The sequence below is a fragment of the Anomaloglossus baeobatrachus genome, chromosome 4 (assembly GCF_048569485.1).
Source record: "Anomaloglossus baeobatrachus isolate aAnoBae1 chromosome 4, aAnoBae1.hap1, whole genome shotgun sequence".
In the NCBI taxonomy this organism is placed as follows: Eukaryota; Metazoa; Chordata; class Amphibia; order Anura; family Aromobatidae; genus Anomaloglossus; species Anomaloglossus baeobatrachus.
Genome location: NC_134356.1, coordinates 267,193,842 through 267,218,246, shown reverse-complemented (window position 1 = coordinate 267,218,246; position 24,405 = coordinate 267,193,842). Strand labels below are relative to the sequence as shown.

The window sequence follows — 24,405 nt, the reverse complement described above, 5'->3', positions numbered from 1 at the left end:
CCTGGCGGCTGCCCGTATGATTATCCCACGATTTTGGAAACAGACTAGATGCCCTACGGTGCTGGATTGGTTGGAGGAGATGACAAACCTCCAGAGAATGGAGGAGCTGACAGCAGAACTAAATGGGAACACAGAAAAATTTACTACAGTTTGGAGACCATGGATTATGTTCATGGAGTCCCCAGAGTTTGTGGAGAGTTTGGCGAGCTTTTTGAACTGAGAAACGGTGGGGAGTCTCATTCCTTCCCCCCCCCCCTTTTTTCTTTTCTTTTCTTGCTTTCCCCCCTCCCCCCCCTTCTCTCTAATTTCCTCTTCTTTATGCTTGTATCTTTCCTCTTCTTTCTTTCTTTTCTGAACATTAATCTGCATTTTTCTAGTTTCATTTTTTATATGAAAAGATTTATCAATAATTCATAAGACAATAGACACACAAGGAGAATGAGTATATTAGGATACGGGAAGTCAAAAGAAGTGGGAATTCTGACCTATAATTTATAAGTGGTTGTATGGTAATAGCACAAAGATAATTTGAAGAATTCCAAGAAATTTAGTAATGTAACAATTTCTGGATGTTATCCCATTGAGAAAATGATGTTTATGTATTGTAATTGCACAAATGATATGTTTGTATGTTGACAACAGTTTCATCAATAAAACAGATTTGAAATAAAAAATGACTTTTGAAAAATGAGACAGATGTGAAGTAGACATCTGGGAAACGTTATTTGTTGATTATTTTATACAACATGACTAATTCGTTTATGGATATAAAAATTGAAAGTTTGAAGATTGCTGAATTTTCACCACAATTCTGATATTTGAACAAATAAGCGCAAAAATGTTGACTTAAAATTACCACTATCATAAAATACAATGTGTCACGAAAAAGCATTCTCAGAATCATCGGGATTCATTGAAGCGTTCCAGAGTTATTACATCATAAAGTGACACTGGTCAGATTTAAAAAATTTGGCCTGGTCATTAAGGTAAAAATTTGCTCCATCACTAAGGGATTAAAAACTACAACACTCAAAGACTTCAAAACTGCTGTCAGGAAAGTTTTTTTTAACTCTTCAGGTGCTAGACAGAAATTAATGCAAAGTGAGCTAAAAAGTTTTTTTAAAACAGTTTTTACTCTAAAATTTCTCTTTATCCCCAATTGTTTCACTTTTACAAGGGATAGCATGACAAAATGGACCCCACAAATTGCTTCTGAGGGTGCTGATACCCCACAACATGTGGCCAGAAACTTCCGTTTGGACAAATGGGAGGGATCGGAAGGGAAGGAGAGCCAATTGAATTTTTGAACACATATTTGACTGAAATAGATTTTGGGAACCATGTTGCATTTGCAGTGCCCCTATGGTGCCTAAATAGCAGAAACCCCCACAAGTGACCCCATTTTGCAAACTACACCCTTCATGGACAAGTACTACACAGCATTTGATAACATTAGGTCAACATTTATTTTCATTTATTTCCCAAAAATGTTGCTTTAGTTCCAAATTGGTCATTTTTGCAAGAGTTAACATGAAAAAGTGGACTCCATAATTTGTTACGCACTTTCTTCTGAATGTGACGATGCCCCTCATTTAGTTAACAACTAAGCGGGGGAGGTGACTGAGGCTTACCCCATATAAAAAAAAAAATCTCTAATGTGTCTGTGTGTGCATGTATCATGTGTATAGCTATGTATGTCAGTGTATATGACTGTATACATATTTATGTCTGTTTCTATGTATGCTTGTGAATGTTTTTAATTATGTATGTGTACGTATGCCTGTATATGTTTGTGTATGTGCATGTCTGTGTGTGCATGGGATCCACTGAGACTCTTTCGTCTGAGGCCCATGAGACTTGCAGCTGGCCCTGCCTACATGTCACTCCATTTGACAAACTAAACCCCAAAATGAATTCATCTATTGGTGTGGTGAGATTTTTTAACCCACAAACGACATAGAATTTTATTACCTTGGGCAGTGAAAATGAAAACCGAGTTTTTCCACTGAAATCTTATTTTAGCCTCAAAGTTTTAATTTACACAAAGGTTAATGGGAGAAAATGGACAGGACAATTTGTTAAGGAGGCTTTACACGCTACGATATCGCTAGCGATATCGATAGGGAGCGTACCCGCCCTCGTCGTTTCTGCATCACGGGCAAATCGCTGCCCGTGGCACACAATATTGCTAACACCCGTCACACATACTTAACTTCCTAGCGACGTCGCTGTGGGCAGCAAACCACCCCTTTGTTAAGGGGGAGGTTCGTGCGCCGTCACAGCGACGACACACAGCGACCTACCAATGGAAGCGGAGGGGGGAGACCAGCCGCATTAACGACACGCCCATCTCGTTGCCGGAGGACGCAGGTAAGCTGTTGTTAGTTGTTCCCGGGGTGTCACACGTAGCGATGTGTGCTGCCTCAGGAACGACAAACAACCTACGTCCACAACGACCAACGATATTTTGAAAATGAATGACGTGTCAACGATCAACAATTAGGTAAGTATTTTTGATCGTTAACACTCGCTCGGAGCTGTTACACCCAACGATGTAGCTAACGAGGCCGGATGTGCGTTACGAATTCCGTGACCCTGACGACATATCGTTAGATATGTCGTTGCATGTAAAGCCCCCTTTATGCAATTTTTACCGAATGTGCAAGTACTGATTGAGCATACAATGGGCATCAGATGAGGAGCGTTACTTGGTTTTTAGAACGCAGATTCCATTTGAATAGATTGTGGTCTCCATTAGCCAAGCCCCAAAGGTGCCAGATCAGTAGAAACCCCACAAGTGACCCCATATTGGAAACGTATCTGCATAAGGATTTTATCTAGAGATGTAGTGAGTATTTTGAACCAAGTGCTTCACAGACGTGTAACATTAAGACGTGGAAAAGTAACATTTTATTGGTAAAAATATAATTTTTTTATTAGCTGCAGATTTGTCAGTTATAGAAGGATTAAAAGGTGAAACTGGATCCCACAATTTATTGTGCTATTTCTCCCGAAGGTGGTGATGCCCTATATGTCATTAGAAACTACTATTTGGCCACAAACAGGGCTGAGAAGGTAGGAGCGCTATTTGGCTTTTGGAGCACAGATTTTGCTAGAATAGTTTGCAAGCAATACTTGCAGAGACTTTAAGGTGCCAGAACAGCACAAACACCCCAAAAGTGACCCCAATGTAGAAATTGCACCTCTGAATTAATTTATCTATGGCAGCAATTAGTATTTTCTAGCATCCATGTCACACTCATTTTCTGGAGAATTACAAATATGCCACTTTAGTGCTCATACATTGCGCCCCCATATATCAGAGCATCCCCAAACATTGTGCCCAGCTTCTGCTTCTGGAGACACTCACTCTGAAAATTGTTAAGTGCTCTCTCCCCACTACAATAATGCCACACATGGTCGCTTACTGCGGTTTAGGCACAGTGGGGTTCAGAAGGAGGGGGCATTTGGATTTAAGAGCACGGACATCACTGCAGTTATTTGGGGGGTGGGAGCCGTCGCTTTTCCAGAGTCTTTGTTCTAGTAGTAATGTGAGACCCCCTTATATTTCCAGTGACAGATGATGGACCTGAGTAGGGGCTGGTTTGTGCATGATAAGACACCAAAGGGATGAACAGGTTGTCCAGAGTTTTTATCTGTTTGAGGGTTTTTAACAATAAAGTATACAAGTGGAACCAATAATCATCAAAAGTCAAGTTGACAGACAATAGAAAATGTCACCGCTTAGAAAATCCATGTTATAAGCAACAAAGTGACTAAAACATAACTTTTAATAGAAAAGATTAAAATGTTCACAAATGTGGCTGAGAGTATTACACCAACACTATATAGGATACTAAAAGTTGCACAGTTCAAATTTGCTCACCAAAGAAGCCTCAATCAGAGGGGAGCATATAGTCAGAGGTGTCAATCTCTTCTTTACTAGCATCATAGATGAATAAACCCGGGCAACCGCTAGGTGTACACAAAAAATACAACAGTTATATTTTAGTCACTTTGCTGTTTAAGGATACAAGTGGTATAAAGATCAAAAGAAGCAATACTTGCCTCCCGTGGTTCCCCACCCTTCCGCCCTTCTGTTGCTGTTCTGGCGCTCACTGGGTCCACAGTGGCCTGCTACCTGGTACATCTCAAAACACGGGGAATACTGTTCTGCCAACCATTTGCAGAGGCTGCTCACTGCTGAGGCTAGTTATTGGCTGAGTTACCACTTTTTGGCATTTCCAGTATGTTGTGATAGGAATAGGTCGTAGAGATGAGCTGGGATGTAACAAGTGTTGGAATGGGAAATATAAGGGATTAGTGAAGATGTTGTTTCCTTTTTCAACTTTTTTTACTCAGTCTGAACCCTTTTGAAATGTAAATTGTTATGTCCTGGACAACCCCTTTAAGGGGTAAAAATCTCACTGTTACTGAATTATAAAATGCCTGCTGGTCTTATGTATGATATATTTTTCTTCTCACTTAGGGATCTGCAAGTCAACCTTGTTCGTTCCCATTCAGCAGGTAATGGTTTAAACTTTCTTTTTCTAAAATTGGCACTGGACTGTACTGTAAGGTAACTTTATGATTTTTGATTTATTAACAGGTGTTGGAAAGCCCTTAAGTCCTGACCGTACTCGTATGCTTTTGGCTTTGAGGATCAATGTCTTAGCAAAAGGATATAGTGGTATTTCTCTAGAGACACTTCAACAAGTGATTGAAGCATTTAATGGTAAGCTTATAGCCTAGAAACTAATGTCATTTTGAAAGTGACAGAAGGGGTTCACAGTGACAGCTCCAACTTCAGTTGGTTTTTTCTCATTAGTTTTTCTCTTTATTTTTAATTATATTCGATCCCAAGCTTCTGCTAATAAGTTAGTAATTAATTGCATCCAGAAAAGCTATCACCTATCCAGCATAATGGCTCTGTCACACGTCTGTGTAATTTGGTCCAATATCCAACCACAATGCATGGACTGGCCACATGTCTCCCGACCCGAGTGTGACAACTTCATAGATATATATAAAGCAGCCGTGGCTAGTCTGTGCCTTGTGTTCTGACATGGAATTGAATTGCACGGACGTATGAAAGATCCCATACTGGGGTGTATACATTTCACATGTAATTTTACTGATGTGCACATCCAATATAGTCCACGTAAGAGCTAGCACTCATTTTCCATAAAAAATATAAATACTTTATTGGATCATGTTAAAAACATAAAGGGGAGAACAACAGTATATAAAAACATATAGTGGCAAGAAAGCATGCACATTTCTTCCAGGTAACACGTTTCTGAACTATACAGTCCTTAGTTGAGCCTGAACAATCCCATCCTGTCAGAGAAGATATACTGTACATGTGACGCCCTGGCAGGGCCAGGTGGTCATAGGCCCCCGCACTACACCATCCCTCCAGGGTTACACCAGCCGATCTGAAACCCTAGTCACCCCCCCTTAGGGCAAGTCAGACACACCAGTGGGCGAGACCATGCAGTTAGGAAACGCCCACCTAGGGGTCTAGACAGCCCGGGGCGGGAAATAAAGCAGATCAGTTGAGATCAAGTCTAGCAGTTGATGTGTGTAGGTCAAGTTGAGAGGAGGGAAGGCTGGAGCTAGGTGTAGCTCCAGCGGAGGCGAAGTTCAAGTTGACCGGTGCCAGGGTCGGAGCCCTGGTACCTTGGCTAGGTGGCAGACAGTGGTCCCCGTCAGCAATTAACCAATTGAGGGCAGGATTTTAGGTCCTGTCCCAACCAAAGTCCCGAAAGCAGACAACCACCCACAGAGAGGGATAGGGCAACCGCCAGGGCCCATAGATCCCACGGGTCAGCGTCAGCGGGCACAGCTCCTCAGGTACACAAAAAAGACGGAAGCAGACTCCCGTGTTCCAGACCGGGAAGTCTACACAAACCACAAACAGTGCAGAGGAGCAGAGGAACAGACGGCGACCACCAACTCGGGTGGGGGACCCGAATACAACCGGCCGCGGCGGCCGTCCACCAGCACCTTGGTTTACCAAAAGAACTTGTGTGATTCATTTCAGAGTGAGTAACCAAACATACCCCCTGGTACGTCCGGGCGTGCAAGCCTCTGCCATCGCCAAATCCTGCACAGACATTGGGCCCCGGGGCAACCATCCCTACCCACGAAGGGGTTAACATCTAGCTGCCACTACATCTCCCCTGGGCGCCCCACAACGGCAGCGGTGGTGTCCCACCTCACTGCACACCGTGGGTGGCGTCACGAACCGTGTACGGCTAAGCCCGTATAACTACGTCCCCCTTTTTCATTTGGCTTGTATGCGTGACCCCCGGGTCCGGAGGATCCCTCGAGCCGCACAGCAGGTCCGGATCCGAGCAGCCCGGCTGCTACAGGCGTGGGGACGGCACATACATTCATTGCTTAAAGAGGACCTGACAGCTGACACACGCTGCCCAATACATGAGCAGCATGTATCAGGCACTGACTGTATGAACTCTGGCAGGTATATACATACTTTTATTAGCTGCTGGGGGCCGAGCCGCTCTGTAGACTAGTCATACAGGCAGGTCCCTGGCTGTTTCTCCCCACCCTCTGCGTTTGATTGACGGGTCTCTGCCTAAACTCTCAGGTAACCTCAGTCATCCGAACTCATCTGACCTTTTGAGCCAAAGTGTTAATAAACCTGTATGGGGAAGAAGTTGGAAAAGACCTTTACTTAAACGAGTGGTCCAAAATGCAAATTAATTTTGATCCCAAACTCCTATTGTGACACCCCTGGACTATCAGGTTGTCACAAGGTACTGCACGCTCTTTCTCTTTAGTGCAATATTCAAATCCCTCACGGTTCTGGGTCCCAATCTTACAGTGCTGCCTCCAACAGGAAATCAAATCCTAGATACACCCTGCACCACACCCACCATGCACACCAGTGGGCGGCTTGAGCAAAATAGGGTCACCCACCTAGGGGTCAGGAGAGCAGGTGAGGAGTGTAGAGCAGTAGTAAAAGAGCAGTAGTAAAACAGCGGTAGTGAAGAGGAGTAGTGAAGTGGAGGAGGCTGGGCGGAGTGGCTCCCAGGAGAAGCTGACTAGGTTGCAGATGGTGGTCTGGACCTAGAGGAGTCGGACCCCCGGTCGCAGGGGATTGAGGCAAGGTGCCTGGACCTGTTAAAGAGAACGGTCAGCAGCCTGGTCCTATCACCGGTCCGGGACGAAGGCACAGCGGGGTACACGGACCCTAGGTCGGGTAGAAGCTTCAGGCAACCCGGCAATTAACCTACTGGGCCACTACGGTGAATTTAAACTTTGTGCCAGGAGGCAGGTCACGGATCACCAGGCAGCACTGCAGGGGACGGGACCCGGGACGAGCTCCCCTTTGAGAGGCAGTGGCACCCAGAGACTTGGTTTATCCGGTTGTCAGCGTCTGCTTATTGGCTGAGTGAGTACCTGAGTGATTTCCCCTTCACATCACCCAGGAGCATCATCCAGAGTCCCGGGGCCTACCCCTACCCGTAGAGGGCAACAACACCTTGCTGCCCCACTTCATCACTCCGGGTACTCCCAACGGCAGCAGCGGTACTCGCAGTTACCTCACACCACAGGTGGCATCACAAACTATAACTTCCCTGTAAATATCCCCCTTTTACTTTAGGGTGTGGCCCCTAAGCCGCCGCCGGGTCCAGAGACGCTCGAGCCACGAACGGACACTATCCCTGGATCCAAGCGGTTCGATCCGCTGCTGGGGCGACACACTATCAATTTAATGCCATAATCTAAACTATTTTCTAATATACTTGAATTAAATATTCCCTATACTTCCTTAACTGACATCACTGGTGGGGGCGGGGCTGGTCTCTGTACGCCAGATATTCTGACAATGCGCACTGACAATACACTCTCTCGTTAATGCTGATCTGAACCGGCGGAAGAGCGCATTGTCATTGTTCACATTGTACTAGGTCTAGCCCACCCCCTAAAACAAATGTAACAGATGATGCTTCATTTCAGGGAGAGGGCAGGAGCTGCGGCAGTGACCACAGCCTCTGCCCCTGATGACCCTTTGTTTGAGTATCCCAGCATGCACCAGGTGTTCTCAAATGGAGAGTCATCAACAAGAAATTGGGAAGAAAAAGAAAAGCAGATAGTGTGGTTGGGGAAGGAGAAGGACTTTTTAATTTAAGTATATTAGAAAATAGTTTAGCTGCCTTATGGCATTAAATAGATAGGGATTTAGGATGAAAATTAATTTTTGTTTTAGACCATCCCTTTATGAGTCAGGCATTTTGGATTCAACTGTTAAATATCTCCCACCCTGTGGGCGTAAAAAAAAGGGTCTGATTTCTGTGACCCCTGCCTGGAGCCATGCACTCAGGATCGGAGAAACAGGTTGTGATGGTGGGATATGGGGGGAGGTGTATCTTGCTGTATAGATTTCTATTTCAAGCTTGGTTCACTGTCTTATTTAGGGTAAGTTCACACAGTGCATTTTTCGCGGCGTTTTTGCGCAGTTTTCGGGTGCGTTTTTGCTCAGAAAACTGCATGACTTTGCTTCCCCAGCAAAGTCTATGAGTTTTCATTTTTGCTGTCTGCACACAGCGTTTTTTTTCAGCTGCGTTTTTGTGGTGCCACAAAAACGCAGCATGTCAATTATTCCCGCATTTTTCACTGCGCTTTTCATCCATTGAGTGCAATGGGATGTTGAAAGACGCAATGAGAAACGCAAATAGGTGCGTTTTGGTGCGTTTTAGTGCGTTTCTAAGACCAAAAACGCAGCTATAAACGCAGGAGGTGGGTAGTAAAGTGACATGTACAGGAAAAGGATTCCTTCTGTCAGTAAACACAGAAGCGTGAATCCTCCCGGTACCGTCACCGCTGCGTCCACCTCCCGTCCTGTGCATGTATGCTGCCGTGCGGCGTCATGTACGGGCAGAAGGTGGAAGCGGCTGCGAAATCAAAAGTGAACAGTAGAAAAAAAAATAAGTCATACTCACCTGTCAGCAGGGTCCCGGTGCCAAGCCCGCTCCCAGATCCTCCTCCCGGTACCGCCGCTCTGGGTGTGTGCAGTCTCCCCAGGTACGTATGCCTGCAGGATGCAGGACCTGGCGATGGATCACCTGATGCAGTCACCTGACGCGTCAGCTGATCGTAAGTCTCAGGCTGACGCCAGCGGCCGGCCGGCTTCACCTATCAGTGGATGCGCCAGGAGACTTCATCCCTGATTACCGGCAGCTGCTGCAGCGATCGGACGGGATCAGACTCCGCTGCAGGAGCTGCCGGTAATCAGCACATAAGTATTTTTTTTTTTTTCACCGATGCATCTGCTGATTGTATAAACGGCTTTTATACAATCAGCTGATGTGTGATGTGATTCAGGCACTTGATCCTGACACATCATCTGATCGCTTTGCCTTCCAGCAAACCGATCAGATGATATTGGATCCAGATTGGACGGCGCGGTTCCCTTGACCCAGGATTACTGCGGAGGGGGGTTCTTTATTTCAATAAAGATGGAGTCACTAATTGTGTTGTGTTTTATTTCTAATAAAAATATTTTTCTGTGTGTTGTGGTTTTTTTATCTTTACTAGAAATTCATGGTGGCCATGTCTAATATTGGCGTGACACCATGAATTTCGGGCTTAGGGACAGCTGATAATATACAGCTAGCCCTAACCCCATTACCCAGTGAGCCACCCGGCATCAGGGCAGATGGAAGAGTTGGATACAGCGCCAGAAGATGGCGCTTCTATGAAAGCGCCATTTTCTGGGGTGGCTGCGGACTGCAATTCGCAGCGGGGGTGCCCAGAAAGCATGGGCACCCTGCACTGTGGATTCCAATCCCCAGCTGCCTAGTTGTACCCGGCTGGACACAAAAATTAGGCGAAGCTCATGTCATTTTTTTTTAAATTATTTCATGAAATTCAAGAAATAATTAAAAAAAAGGGCTTCTCTATATTTTTGGTTCCCAGCCGGGTACAAATAGGCAGCTGGGGGTTGGGGACAGCCCGTACCTGCCTGCTGTACCCGGCTAGCATACAAAAATATGGCGAAGCCCACGTCATTTTTTTTGTTTGGGGGGGACAAAGAAATCCTGCATACAGTCCTGGAAGGAGGATGCTGAGCCTTGTAGTTCGACAGCTGCTGTCTGCTCTCCTGCATACACTATTGGATGGAGGATGTTGAGCCTTGTAGTTCGACAGCTGCTGTCTGCTCTCCTGCATACACTATTGGATGGAGTATGCTGAGCCTTGTAGTTCTCCAGCTGTCTGCTCTCCTGCATACACTAGTGGAGAATGAAGAACATATTGAAGAAGGAAATGACATCAGACCTTTTCTTTTTGTTCACTGATAAAAAAACGCATAAAGACGCAGTGAGCAAAAACGCAGCAAAACGCAGCAATAAACGCACCAAATCGTGGCAAAACGCGTGCGTTTTTTGCCGCATTTCTTTGACGCGGGTGCGTTTTTGTGCAGTTTTTGCTGCAAAAAACGCACAAAAACGCAGCGTCAAAAAAACGCAGTGTGTGAACCTAGCCTTAAGGTCCAGTCACGCTAAGCAACTTACCAGCGATCCCAACAACGATAGGGATCGCTGGTAAGTTGCTAGGAGGTTGCTGGTGAGATGTCACACTGCGACGCTCCAGCGATCCCACCAGCAACCTGACCTGGCAGGGATCGCTGGAGCGTGGCTACACGAGTTGCTGGTGAGCTCACCAGCAACCAGTGACCAGCCCCCAGCGCCGCGTGGAAGATGCTGCGCTGTTAAGGTAAATATCGGGTAACCAACCCGATATTTACCTTGGTTACCAGCGCACGCAGCTACACGTGCAGAGAGCAGGGAGCAGCGCACACTGAGCGCTGGCTCCCTGCTCTCCTAGTTACAGCACACATCGGGTTAATTACCCGATGTGTGCTGCAGCTAAATGTGCACAGAGCAGGGAGCAGCGCACAATGCTTAGCGCTGGCTCCCTGCTCTCCTAAGCTACAGCACACATCGGGTTAATTAACCCGATGTGTCCTGCAGCTACATGTGCACAGAGCAGGAGCCGGCACTGACAGTGAGAGCGGCGGAGGCTGGTAACAAAGGTAAATATCGGGTAACCAAGGACAGGGCTTCTTGGTTACCCGATGTTTACATTGGTTACCAGTGTTCGCAGAAGCCGGCTCCTGCACATTTAGTTGTTGCTGTCTCGCTGTCACACACAGCGATCTGTGCTTCACAGCGGGACAGCAACAACTAAAAAATGGCCCAGGACATTCAGCAACAACCAACGACCTCACAGCAGGGGCCAGGTTGTTGCTGGATGTCACACACAGCAACATCGCTAGCAAGATCGCTGCTACGTCACAAAAGTTGTTCGTTAGCAGCGATGTTGCTAGCGATGTTGCTTAGTGTGACGGGGCCTTTATACTGCTTCTGTGTACATTTCTATTGTTTGTAAGTAATCACCCCCTGTAGTGCAAGGTTATAGCCTCTTGAGGCGCCTTCATCCCTGGGTGTGGGAGGAGGTGGGCCACCTACTGTAAACTCTCTGCTTACCTGGGAGATTCAGTCAGTCTGTTCAGAATGGGAAGTGAGAAGGATTGAACCTCTGGGAGAAGCTGAGACTTCTCAGAGAGAGACCTGGATATTTATCGGTTACCGGACTATATTTGTGTTACTGGACTAATTTTACCTTCTGTTTTGTGGATTATTTGATGGACATTCTGGAATGCTTGAAATAAATGCTCTTTGGATTGTACAGCCATCTCTCGCTCTGTTGACTGTGTGATATGGGAGAAGAACCCCATGACACAGGAGAATAGAGGCAACTGTTCACAAAGCAGGAACCCATACCCCGCAACCCTTTAACCCCTATACAGAGATTTGGAATTACACAGGGTCCAGGTGATTGCTGCCCACGGAAGACTGCAGGCCTGAGAAGAGCAGTAACCAGCCAGAGTCAAATCCAGTAGGTCGAACAGGGACAAAAATCATCAGGCGGGAGAGTGGTCAGATAACAAGCTAAGGGTCAAAACCGGAGCTAGCAGCGAAGTACAGGAACAGCAGGAAGAAGAGTGGTCAGGTAGTCAAGCTAAGGTCAATACACGGAAATAGAAACAAACAGCAGGAACCAGAGTCTAGCAGGGAATTACAGGACTATATCTGGCACCTGCTAGCAGAAGGGAGAAAGCATAAGAGGGGTGTGGTGCCTTCCCTTGGCTCCAGCTGAAAGGTAGCTACTCCAACCTGAAGGCACACACCACCACAGTCAACCAGTGGTACTGCAGGTCCTAGTGAAACCCAGCCTAATAGATGAGCGGCGCCTGTGCCCAGCAGATCCACTGACTGCTCCCTCGTCCCTACCGCCACCCACAGTGGTGACACGGCGGCGACCGGTGATTGAAGCAGAAGTCGACTCCGGTGGAGACGTGACAATTTCATACTTTATTATTAAAATCTTGAGCAAAAGCTGTTTTTTTTTTGTTAGAATCTGTTAATTTTTGTTGTTTTTTTATATTTTTTTCTTTTGTATTTAGATTATTTATGCCCACCTGCCACCTGATTGTAAGTGTAATTAAATAATGAACGTGTATCTTCTGTTGCATGATGGGATTTTTCAGGCTCAGAATAAGGACCACATAGGTCAGAAACGTGTTGCCTGGGAAAGTGTGTGTTCTTTCATGCCATAATATTTATTTTATATACTGTAGCTCTCAGCCATGTACTGTATGTTTTAATATGACCCAATAAAGCATTTATTTTTTTTATGGAAGACAGCGAGTGCTGGCTCTTATGTGAATCCTTTATACTGCTATTTTCTCTTGATCACAATTTGTTTTTAGCGCAGTTCTTTTGAACTTTGTTAAAGCAGCTTTCTATTTTATCTTTCTAGCATGCTGCTTACCATATATCCCTGAGAAAGGCACGGTTGGAGCCAGTGGAGATCTTGCCCCTCTTTCTCACCTTGCTTTGGGGTTAATTGGAGAAGGAAAGATGTGGTCACCAAAAAGTGGCTGGGCTGATGCTAAATATGTAAGACATGATCATGACACACAGTTATCTTGGGCCTGATTTACTCACATGATTCTAATCAATCTAATATAATCTGTATAACAGAGGCGTATTTGGATATTTATTTGTTTCTATTGGGTGTGAGATGTAAAAATTTGATAATTTGTTATACCGTGTCATTTTAGAAATTGTTAATATTGCATTAAACAATATACGGTAACTACTTATTTTATAAAATTGCTATTTTTTTGTATTCAGGTCCTTGAGGCTCATGGATTAAAACCAGTATCTTTGAAACCAAAAGAGGTATATTCATTTTATATATTAAATACGAGTATGATAGTCATTTAGAAAAGCTCCATAGATACCACTATTAACTCCAGTTTTTACATATTTATATATTATGTTGCTGCCTGCTTATGATTGGTCAGCATCATACAAGAGGCAAAAGTACACACCCCAAGTTTCTGAAATGTAAATAGCAAAATCTAAAAAATAAAGAAAAATTAACTTTCAATATTGTCAAAAAATATAATTGTCCAAACTAATAAAATATCAACATATTTTTCCCATGCTGTGAGCACTGAAAACAGAAAAAAAAAAAATCTAAACTGAAGTATCTCTGTTTTTTGGACACTTCACCTTCAAAAAAAAATATCAGAATAAAAAGAGATTATAAAGTTGTATTAACCCCAAAATCTTATCAATAAAAATTACAGCTTGTCTTGCAAAAAACAATATGCCCCTTCATGTCAAACAATAGCTTTTAATGGCCTTTGACTACCACAGTAAAAAATATATATACTACAAGGTATGTTTTTATTTCTTTTCAAACAGTTCCCCACTGTGGGTAGGCCACACTTTTTTTGTACAGTGACAGATATGCTGATGCCAGCTCAGCTTATGCCAAATATAACACCATTTTCCCTCACTGGGGAAATGGACGGCCGATGGCCATGTCAGAGCATACTCCCAGCTTGTCCTGCCACTCTTGAAAAACAAGATATGAATTGAGCCTACTTGTATTATGTGCTAGAAGACCAGAGAGCAAGAAGAAGGTGTTGTTTCAAGTGGACATTGCCCAGTGCTGTCTATAATGATATTGTCGCTCTAGGTACAGGGACGTTCCAAGCAAAAGGGAAGGGAATCCCTGTGTCTAGGGAAGGGGGAACTGTTGACCCTTGAACCCTTGAACAAACCTACCACTGGTCCCTTGGGTCCCTCACAAACGGTTCCGCACCAATACACCGAGTCGGATACCTGACCCTAGATACTGATAAGCTGGATGGAAGGAGGCCTCTGTTGGGTCTTAAAGAAGAAAAGATGAAAACCCAACTGGAAATCTACCTAATACAATAAGTGCTAACAGGTGAAACAATATAAAGTCAGGGAGAATTTTGTGCAGCCAAACGCTGTGACCTTCTATTGCCAGAAACCACATGACTGTCTGTCACCTGTGACACACCCGTGAAAGATATGGATGTTGTGGCCTATGGGGGAGACTGTAGTGATCTTTGATCCTTTAATAGTTGCTAGGGAAACAATTATTAGTTAATCAGATAATTATTACTAGCATATGGCCCAAAATGAAAGTAAACCGTAAATACTAAACAACATAAAATAGTAATAACTACCCTAGACTGTAAAAATAAGTATTTTAACCAATTTCTTAGACGTTTTCTGGAAGTACTCTGTGGCAAAATGTCTGCTCTAAAGACGATCCCTTTAATTAGTAGGAAATATTTTTTTTTTCTGCTCTAGTTTTCTAAACTTGGGTGTTTGTTATATGGTTTATTTACTACTTATACCATAAGTAGTAAATAAACCATAAACAGTTATTACTCATCATATTCTTAGCAATTAGGAAAAAAACTATGTAAAAAAACTGATGCAGATGTCAAAGTTGAATCCCAAAGGGGTACTGCGATTACAAGTTATCCACAAGATAGGTGATACGTTTTAGATCTGTGTGGGTCTGACAGCTGGGACCCCTTCCGTTGCCAGAATGGGGGTCTTTTATCCTGTTCGAATGGAACAGCAATGTGCATGCTCAACTGCCTTTCCATTCATTCTCCATAGGACTGTTGGAGCGCTGTATTCGGCTTTTTCTGGTAGTCCCATAGAGTGAGAATTAAGTGACGGTCAAGTATGCACACTGCTGCTCCATTCTAATGGGGATTAAGGTGGGGTGCTGTCCTGGCTATTGCTGGGAATCCCAGTAGTCAGACCCACAAAAGTTTTTTCACCTATCCTGCGTATAGGTGGGAACTTGTCTCAACTAGAATACTCCTTTACTACTAACCCTCAGTTATTACTGTACCAATATCCCCAGTGCTCAATGAAGAACATGACAAATTAAATGAAATTACACTAACTTTTGGTGTCCTGTAACTTTTCATACTCTTATTTGTAGGGTCTAGCTCTTATCAATGGTACCCAGATGATCACATCTTTAGGCTGTGAGGCTGTAGAGAGAGCCAATGCGATTGCCAAGCAAGCAGATATAATTGCCTCTCTTACATTGGAAGTCCTGAAGGGAACAACAAGGGCTTTTGATTCTGGTTGGTTATTATTGTACTATTGATCTGAAGTACAAGCTCAGTAAAAACATTTTATTAATTAGTGTTTCCTCTTTTAGACATCCATAGACTGAGGCCTCACCCTGGACAGGTGGAGGTAGCATTTCGATTTAGATCATTATTAGATTCGGATCATCACCCTTCAGAGATAGCTGGTACTTTAAAATGCCATTTGTACATATAGTATGTAAGATAATTTAAATAATAATTTATAAGAAACCTGTCACGTCGTACATGCAATCCAATCTGCGGAGAATTATATAGAGAAGGAGACACTCAGCAGAATGACATGTAGGTCTGTTGGTATAACTTTAATTGTTTTTTCTGATAGGTGGTCTTACCCAGTGATTGCCAGCTGTCTCTACATGCACAGTAATACAGGAAAGACTGACAATCACTTAAAAAGACTGCCCACTGGACCCATATATACATATAAACAACAGAAATTTCAAAGAACAAAATTAACATCAATTTGTTCACTTATTGCTGCTCTATAACATCCCACATGTAGATCAAATACCATTTTCTACATGACAGGTTCCCTTTAAAAAACAGGTCAGAGAAAGGGTTAAACTACATAATGCTGCTGCAAAGGTGGAATCCAGTCAAAATATTGAATAAAAGAGTGATTTTATTGGTCTACGCAGCTTGGAGATTAATCTCCTTCTTCAGGACTAAAATCACCTTGCATTTTGTCCTGAAGGAGATTAATCTCTGAAACGCATAGACCAATAAAATCACTCTTTTATTCTAGATTTTGACTGGATTCAACCTTTTCTGCTTCGTGGTGTTGTTTAACCCTTTCTCTGACCAGTTTTTTTTACTACATATATCAGTTTCCTGCAACAGCAGCTGCTACATGAGCCTACAATGGTTGTGACTCTCACAACCCCCACAGGTGAGCCTCCCTGATTTGTCCTCACCCTATTGTTCTGCTTGGATAAGACCATATCTGCGCTTTTGTCTCCCACCTTAGTTTTTCTAGGTTCCCTTTAAGTAACAGATTTATAAATAATACTTAGGGGTACTTCTCACATAGCGACATCGCTAGCGGTTTTTGTGACGCAGCAGTGACCTCATTAGCGATCTGGCCCCTGCTGTGAGATCGCTGCTCGTTACACACAGTGCTTGTTCATTTTTTTGACGTTCCTCTCCCGCTGTGAAGCACACATCGCTGTGTGTGACAGCGAGAGAGCAACAATCTGAATGTGCAGGAAGCAGGGAGCCGGCGTCTGGCAGCCTGCGGTAAGCTGTAACTAAGGTAAATATCAGGTAACCAAGGGAAGCCCTTTCTTGGTTAACCGATATTTACCTTGGTTACTAGCGTCCACCACTCTCAGGCTGCCAGTGCTGGCTCCCTGCACACGTAGCTAGAGTACAGATCGGGTAAATAAGCACAGCGGTTTGCTTATTAACCCGATGTGTACTCTGGCTAGGAGTGAGGGAGCCAGCGCTAAGCGGTGTGCGCTGGTAAAAAAGGTAAATATCGGGCAACCAAGCGCTTGGTTACCCGATATTTACCTTAGTTACCAAGTGCAGCGTCGCTTCCACACGTCGTTGCTGGCTGAGTGCTGGTCACTGGTCGCTGGTGAGATCTGCCTGATTGACAGCTCACCAGCGACCATGTAGAGACGCACCAGCGATCCTGACCAGGTCATATCGCTGGTGGGATCGCTGGAGCGTCGCTAAAGTGTGATGGTACCCTTACACTAATCATCCTTATCATTAAACGGAACCTGTTATGATAATTTTTGTATATGGAAATCATGGTACTGCTGTGTAGGTTCCCGTTCTCCAATAAAAATGATACCTTTTTGTTCCGATACGATGGAACAGTCATTGAATCTAGTTATAAGCCATGTGCCGCTGTAAGTGCATTGTTTCATGTCATTGCACATACTTCCAATGCTTTATGTCTCATTCTTATATGGCCTCTATGCTGGATTTCTCATGACTGCCACTTTGGATCTCTGCGAATAATGTATCTTTTTTTGGGTACAAATGCCTAAATAGCATGCTTCCATGTGTAAATCCATGTGCTGGCACATTCCATTTAAAACATTTTCTTATTATTGATCCTTTGAGACATAGATTCCACAAGACCTCTGTTGGTGTCTTGTGTTCTCTGGCAGTAAGATGTTGGCATTGCATTCTTTAGATCTTGTAATTTGGGAGCTGAGGCTTTATAGATCACTCATGATCAGACTGAGATCTGGGGAATGTGGAGGACAAGTCAAAACCTTCAACTCTTCGAAGCATTTCTGAACAATTTTTGCAGAGTGGCATTATCTAAGGAAAATGATCACTGGAATTAGAGAATAGCATTGCCATGATTGCAGTTTGGCGCTTGTCAAAGTCACTCAGATCCCTATCCCATAATTGTGTTGCTTCCAACAGAAAATCTGACCGTTCACTCCAGCCTTGATAGGGAGAGGCCATTCACCTTACCTGCCAGTAGTTTTACAGTTATTACTAATTGGTTTGCACTTTCTGTAAATAAAGGGAACCTGTCAGGTGCAATATGCACCCAGAACCACGAACAGTTCTGGGTGCATATTGCTAATCCCGGCCTAACCGTTCCTGTATACACTAGCATAGATAAAGGGATCTTTAGAAAAAGTATTTCTAAACATCTTTTATCGTATGCTACTGAAGCCAGGGACTAGTCCTCTGGGCATTAGTTACCCTGGCTAGTCGGCTCCATCAGCATGTTAGTACACCCCTGTGAGCGTGCTAACATGCTAATGAATGTGCAGTGTCAGAGGATGATCTCACTCACCTCTCACCTGCCAAAACTGCCTGACACTGGATTTCAGCTCAGTTCGCATGACCTCGGAGTCTTGGTCATGCGCACTATGAAGCCTGGTGTACGCGTCCTTCAAACTGAAGTAGTGCGCATGACCAAAACTCCGGGGTCATGCACACTGAGCCGAAATCCAGTGTCGGGCAGCGAAGTCAGCTGAGAGGTGAGTGAGATCATCTTGTTACACTGCACATTCATTAGCATGTTAGTACTCCCACAGGGGCCCACAGGGGTGTACTAACATGCTAATGGAGCCAACTAGCCAGGGAACTAACGCCCAGGGGACTAGTCTCTGGCTTTAGTAGCATACAATAAAAGATATTTAGAAATACTTTTTCTAAAGATCTCTTTATCTATGCTAGTGTATACAGGGACGGTTAGGCAGGGATTAGCAATATGCACCCAGAACTGCTCGTGGTTCTGGGTGCATATTGGACCTGACAGGTCCCTTTAAGTATGTACAATATCAATTTTTATTTCTACATAGCTTTTCAATTTTTCCATCAACAAAACTGTTTTTGTGGGTAAAAGTGACCTGTCAACATGTTTCTTTAGCTTTACATGAATGTACGATCATCTGATCGCTTGCTCTATATATTGCAATACTACAGTATTTAATATATAATAGTTTATTGGCTAGTGTGATGTAATGTGTCCATTATGGGTGTTTTTGTTTGATTTTATTTGATTATTTATTACGCTAAAATTTATTACATTTTTTTTTATTTTTTAGAAAGTCACAGATTTTGTGACAGGGTCCAAGATGCCTATACACTACGTTGTTGTCCACAGGTATGAAAATTATCAGCAGGTGACCCATCCTGAAAAGAAAGCAGTATGTATGACAATAGTGATGGCAGGAAATATTTGGAATTTATATTACTTTTTTCATTCGCTCTTTTCAACACTAAGATAAAAAAAGAAAGATTAAAGAGAACCAACCACCAGGATTTTCCTATAAAAACTAAGGCCGGTGCTATACTGGCGCTATCATGCTGATTCTATACATACCTTTAGTTGTGAGATTGGATGTATAGTTTTTGAAATACAGACAAGTAAACTTTGTGAAATACACTGTTATTTCTTTGATAGCAGCTGCAGAATATCTAATAGGTGGGTTGGGGTTTGCTAGTTATTCCTGCCCCTGTTTGCCTGTCTTTCCTCTCCCCTGTCCTTTTCCCCCTTCTTCCTCCTGCTGTAATAACAGAGACGGGGAGGAAGAACAGGCAGGCAGAAGGGGTGGGGATGACTAGCAAAACCAGACCCACCTGTAGCTGTTACCAATCAAGTAACAGTGCATTTCACAAACTTTACTTGCCTATATTTCAGAAAGTGTACATCCAATCTCACAACTAAAGTTATGTTTAGAATCACCATGATAGCCCCAGTATAGCACTTTAAAGCTTACGTTTATATAGGAGAATCCTGGTGGTTGGTTCTCTTTTTAAGGCCTATTTCACACATCCGTCCAAATCGGTTTAATGTCAAATCGCAAAGCACAACCTTGTTGTGGCTCTCCCAACCCGAGTGTGAAAGCTTCATATATTTCTATGTTGCTGTCATGCTTGGGTCATGAAACACGCAACAGATGTGTTCATTGTGATCCATCTTCTGACTGAATTGTGTAGCACCCCTGCGGTACCAGGTGCCACAAATGTAACCAGTGGAAACCCAAACCCCGGAATATCCGTGTCGGCCAGTACACCAGCACCCTCAGGCCACATACACAACCCCAACACGAGACTGGGAGACTGCCTAGTAACAGGTAAAAGGTGAGGGCACTGACTGGATAGTAGCCACCCAATCTGTAGGGAGAGATGACTCGCCCACCCCAGGGCTATGGGACACCCGGTGTCAGGCCGGATTAGTCCGGGGGTAGTCAGTGATGGCGGGGCCCGACTCCATGACCCTGGCGGGAGTCAATTAATATGGCTTCAGTGGGGGTGCTTATTAAAGTTTATATTCGTGACGCCACCTGTGGTTTGCAGCTATTAAGCCGCCGCTGCTGTATGGGGCCTCCAGGGCTGGTGGAATGGCAGCTTGGATGGTTCTGCTCCCCACAGGTGGAGCGGTGCTCCGGGGCAACTATTGGTGCTTGGAAGTGTCTATGCAGTGATGGAAGTCTATTCAATGATGGAAGTCTATGCAGTGCAGATGAAATAACAGAGGCAACACCAAGGGTGCAGTTTCAAGTTGTTTACTCACAATTCCTGGTTTAAGGCGCACTGTGCCTTTGGACGGCTGGAACCCCCTGTCAGGGACCTCCGCTGATCCCGGGTAGATCTGGGAATAAAAGCCAGTGCACCCTTCTATTGTGTTCCTTTCTTCAGCTGACTTCTAAGCCTTGCCTTTACTGGATGAACCTGGCTTGGCCTCCACTACAGCCTCCGGGCCAGGGGCTTTCCTAGTGGGTGTTCTACCCTCTTTCCAGAGGTTCTGCTGTGGGCTGTGGCCCGGGGTGTTTGCAACTACCCTGGGCCTCGGTTTTTACCTTTGGAATTGACTTCTCTTCCTCCAGTTTCTAGGGACCGTCCCCTGTGTGCAGCTTGATCCCTCCACCTGATCGTTCTGTGGAACAGGCCACTAGCCTGAAAGCTGTCTGTGGCCCTGGAATCCCTTCTGTATTTCTCGGTTGTGGTGTCACCTGGACCTAGCTGGGTCCCAGGGTCTTCACCAGGAAGCGTCACTTTCTCCTTCTTGCTCCTGACTGACTAGAGCACTACTCTTCTTACTCCTCTCAGCTCTCACTTCAACTTCAGACTCCTCTGCCTCACGCAGACCTTCTCACTCCTCTCCTCCCTGAGGTAAACTGAAACTCTCTCACTTGACCTTCCTGTAACTACTCTTCTCTCAGCTGGCTCCTCCCACCCACCCAGTTGCTAAGCTCCCACCCTATGGGAGAAGGGATGGGTCTTACGGCCCCTCCCAGCATGCAGCATGGGAGGGTAGCTGCCACTATCCCCGGTCCCTGTGTGTACCTAACAATGGGTGTAGTGCAGATTTGCCTGTGGACAGGTGTTTACCCCCTTCCTTACCCAGGATGGGACATCACACCTCTGGCTGAGGTGCAATGTCTCTGTGGCGACGGAAGCCTCAGGGGCGCCAAAGAGACCCAGAGAGGGGGACAGTTGGGAAGTTGGCGGGAGGAAGTAGTCAGTTTTAGTAGGAGCAGTTGAGAGGAGGAGTAGTTGTAGATGGAAGCAAGAAGGAGAGGAGTGAAGTGGTAGAAAGTGGAAAGTACAGAAACTGACCTGAACAACCACTGGAGTGCTGTACAAGGAGTGAGGGACTGTAGAGTATGGAACCAGGACTCCAGGTACCGTGGGTTACCTGTGGAAGTGAAAGACTCCATGAACCGCAGGACGCTTGTGGAAGTCTGGAACTAAGGCTCATAGGACTCAGCACAAGGTGGGGTGCAGACCCTAGGACAGTGGGACACTTTATGGTCAGCTGTTAACTCTGCCGGGTGAGAAGATCTCCCGGGTCCATCGCCATTCAAAAAAGCCTGAAGCACAAGCAGCAAAGAGGGGACCAGAGACTGAACCCCTTAAATAGTCCAGGCTGCCTGCATTAGGGCCAAGGCTAAAGAAAAGAGACTCCCAAGTAGCTCCAGGCCATGGGAGTCCAACCACAATGAGTGTGCACGGAGGACAGCCAACCCAGGTCACAGATGGCATGGAAAACAAGGGGAGCGGCAACACCTGGAACCGGCACCAACGGGTCCCGGTACTACAAGTAAAAGCAAGGCAAATTGAAACTACAATACTGGTGTGGACTGTTTATTATCACCCCGTGCACTCACAGACGGTTCCCCACTACAACCCCCATCATTCATTACTGTGGCCTGTGGCTGCTTGCGGACGGCTCAAACATCCATAATCCCCAGCAGGACCCTGCAGCGGTGGCCCCAAATAACCTGGCCGCACACCGCAAGTGGTGTAGTCGAGAACTCTTTTATTTTTATTCCCCTTTTATTTTTTAACCCCTTTTTATTCGGACTGACCCCCAGGATCACGGTACCGGGCATCGGCCGCGACCACGACTCCCCCTGAGTGTAACACACACCCGGGACCGAGTACCCCACAGCCGTCGGGCGTCACAATTGCATAAACATTTGCAAGAGCCAACATCATTCATCTCACTGCCAGCAATAACTAAAGCATCTGTGTCAATGCCGAAAGAGGATAAAAATTTGGGAATAGTATTCTGCAAGAAAAAGGACATACATCCCTAATAAAGTGTTATTTCAGTTTGGTTTTTCTTTGGGTATTTTTCTTTATTTCAAATTTTTCATTGAGATTTTGTACATGATATAAATACAAATGACAAAGAAATTGTAGTGTTTAAAATCTTCATCCACTAGGTTTTAATCTGAAATGCTGAGTATTTGCTTGTAATTGTGAATATTGGGCTACTAGGTGCATGGTGTGGCCAATGATACTATCGACTTTGTTAAGAACATCATTTCAACAGAAATTAACAGTGCAACAGACAACCCTGTATCCTTTATGAATGCTATATGATTTATTGCACTTATATTATGCTTGCTTTTCTAGCTCCAACATATACTGTAATACTTTACAGATATTGTCATCACTGTCGCCAGCAGGTTCATAATCTGAATTCCCTTTAAGGCTATGTGTCCACGGGAGAATGTAGCTGTGGATTTTTCTGCATCAAAATCCGCGGCTTTCCCGCAAAATCCGCACCTTTTCAAAGGTGCGGATTTGCCGCGGATTTACCGCGGATTTGCCGCGGATTTTGGTGCAGATTTTTTTTTTTTCCCTATTCTGAAGCCAAAATCCGGATCAAAATCCGCAACAATAATTGACATGTTGCAGATTTTTCCGGATCAAAATCCGCGGCAAATCCGCGGCGGAAAAATCCGCAGCATGGGCACAGCATTTCCAAAATGCCATAGAAATGGCTGGGAAGTGCCGCTGCTGCAGATTTTCGGTAAATCCGCGGTAAATCCGCGAGAAATCCGCGGCAAAATCCGCGCATTTTCCGCAGCGTTGGCACATAGCCTTAGAATGTCTTTGGGGTGTGGAAGGATCCCAGGCAAATATGGGGAGAACTAACACATTACATACGTTTTCCTTGATGGGATTTGAACCCAGATTCTCAGAGTTGCAAAGTAACAGTGTTACGCACTGAGCCATTTTTCATGCAGTTTAACCTACCATACAAAATGAAAACTTGTTGAAAAAGGACACAACTTATTTTACATCATAGGGAGGGCAACTGTGGTAGTCTTTGATCGGGTTCACATAATGTGGCTGAGGTGTGGCAGTGATGCGTTATAAATCTGTACAGGCGTGCATTTCCATACCCACAGCTTACAGGAGGGGCTTCTGCTTTAGACAAGGTAGAGGAATTAGAGCACGCCAGCACTGACACTGCAAGAGCACAATGAGTGCACACGCACACATTGTCAGCGTGGTCAAGTTTCCATCTCTCTCCTTTTACACTAGCTGCTCCCAAGACACTGGATCATATTGTAGTGGGTAGCAGCTGTATACAGGTGAGATGAGATGGATGAGAGCTTGCACGTACTGGCGATGTGTGTGTATTCGGCTCTTGCAGAGTCAGTGCAAATGGGGGGATTCAATTCACACAGCAGTCAAAACAAATGCTGTCAATCAAGCTGAGGGGAAATGCTAATTGTGGGGGTGGTACGATGCACTGAGCCCTCGGCTATTCCAAGAGTGCACCAAGTAACCCTAATTAGCATATGTAATAAAACTGACTTTATTACAAGTAAACTAGGAAAAATCAACCTGACAGGTATGTTTTTTATTGGGGCTAAGTCCCAATGACTGTATAATAGGTTTAAGTTTTGGGAGTGACAGACTCCCTTTAATAGGGTATCTGTCAGCAGGTGTTTTTCTTTGTAATCTGAGGACAGCGTTAGGTAGAGGTTAAAACATTGAATGCAGTGATGTGTCACTTATTAGGCTGTGTGCTGTTGTTCACTTATAATGATTGTTTTATTACCAAGATATTATCACTGCTAGGACTATAGCACTCATGAGCAGTTGTCCAATCA

At 44.6% G+C, this 24,405-nt stretch overlaps 1 protein-coding gene across 1 annotated transcript in view; it reads left to right on the top strand.

Annotated features, from left to right (window-relative positions):
• The window catches only part of HAL (histidine ammonia-lyase), a 107,400-nt gene that overhangs the window by 46,691 nt on the left and 36,304 nt on the right, over positions 1 to 24,405 (top strand). The window contains exons 7-14 of the mRNA XM_075342449.1: positions 4,490 to 4,527; positions 4,610 to 4,735; positions 12,856 to 12,995; positions 13,233 to 13,280; positions 15,388 to 15,535; positions 15,613 to 15,708; positions 19,090 to 19,148; positions 22,775 to 22,855. Of these exons, the coding sequence (XP_075198564.1) occupies positions 4,490 to 4,527; positions 4,610 to 4,735; positions 12,856 to 12,995; positions 13,233 to 13,280; positions 15,388 to 15,535; positions 15,613 to 15,708; positions 19,090 to 19,148; positions 22,775 to 22,855 (736 nt within the window). The remainder of the gene's footprint in view (positions 1 to 4,489; positions 4,528 to 4,609; positions 4,736 to 12,855; positions 12,996 to 13,232; positions 13,281 to 15,387; positions 15,536 to 15,612; positions 15,709 to 19,089; positions 19,149 to 22,774; positions 22,856 to 24,405) is intronic.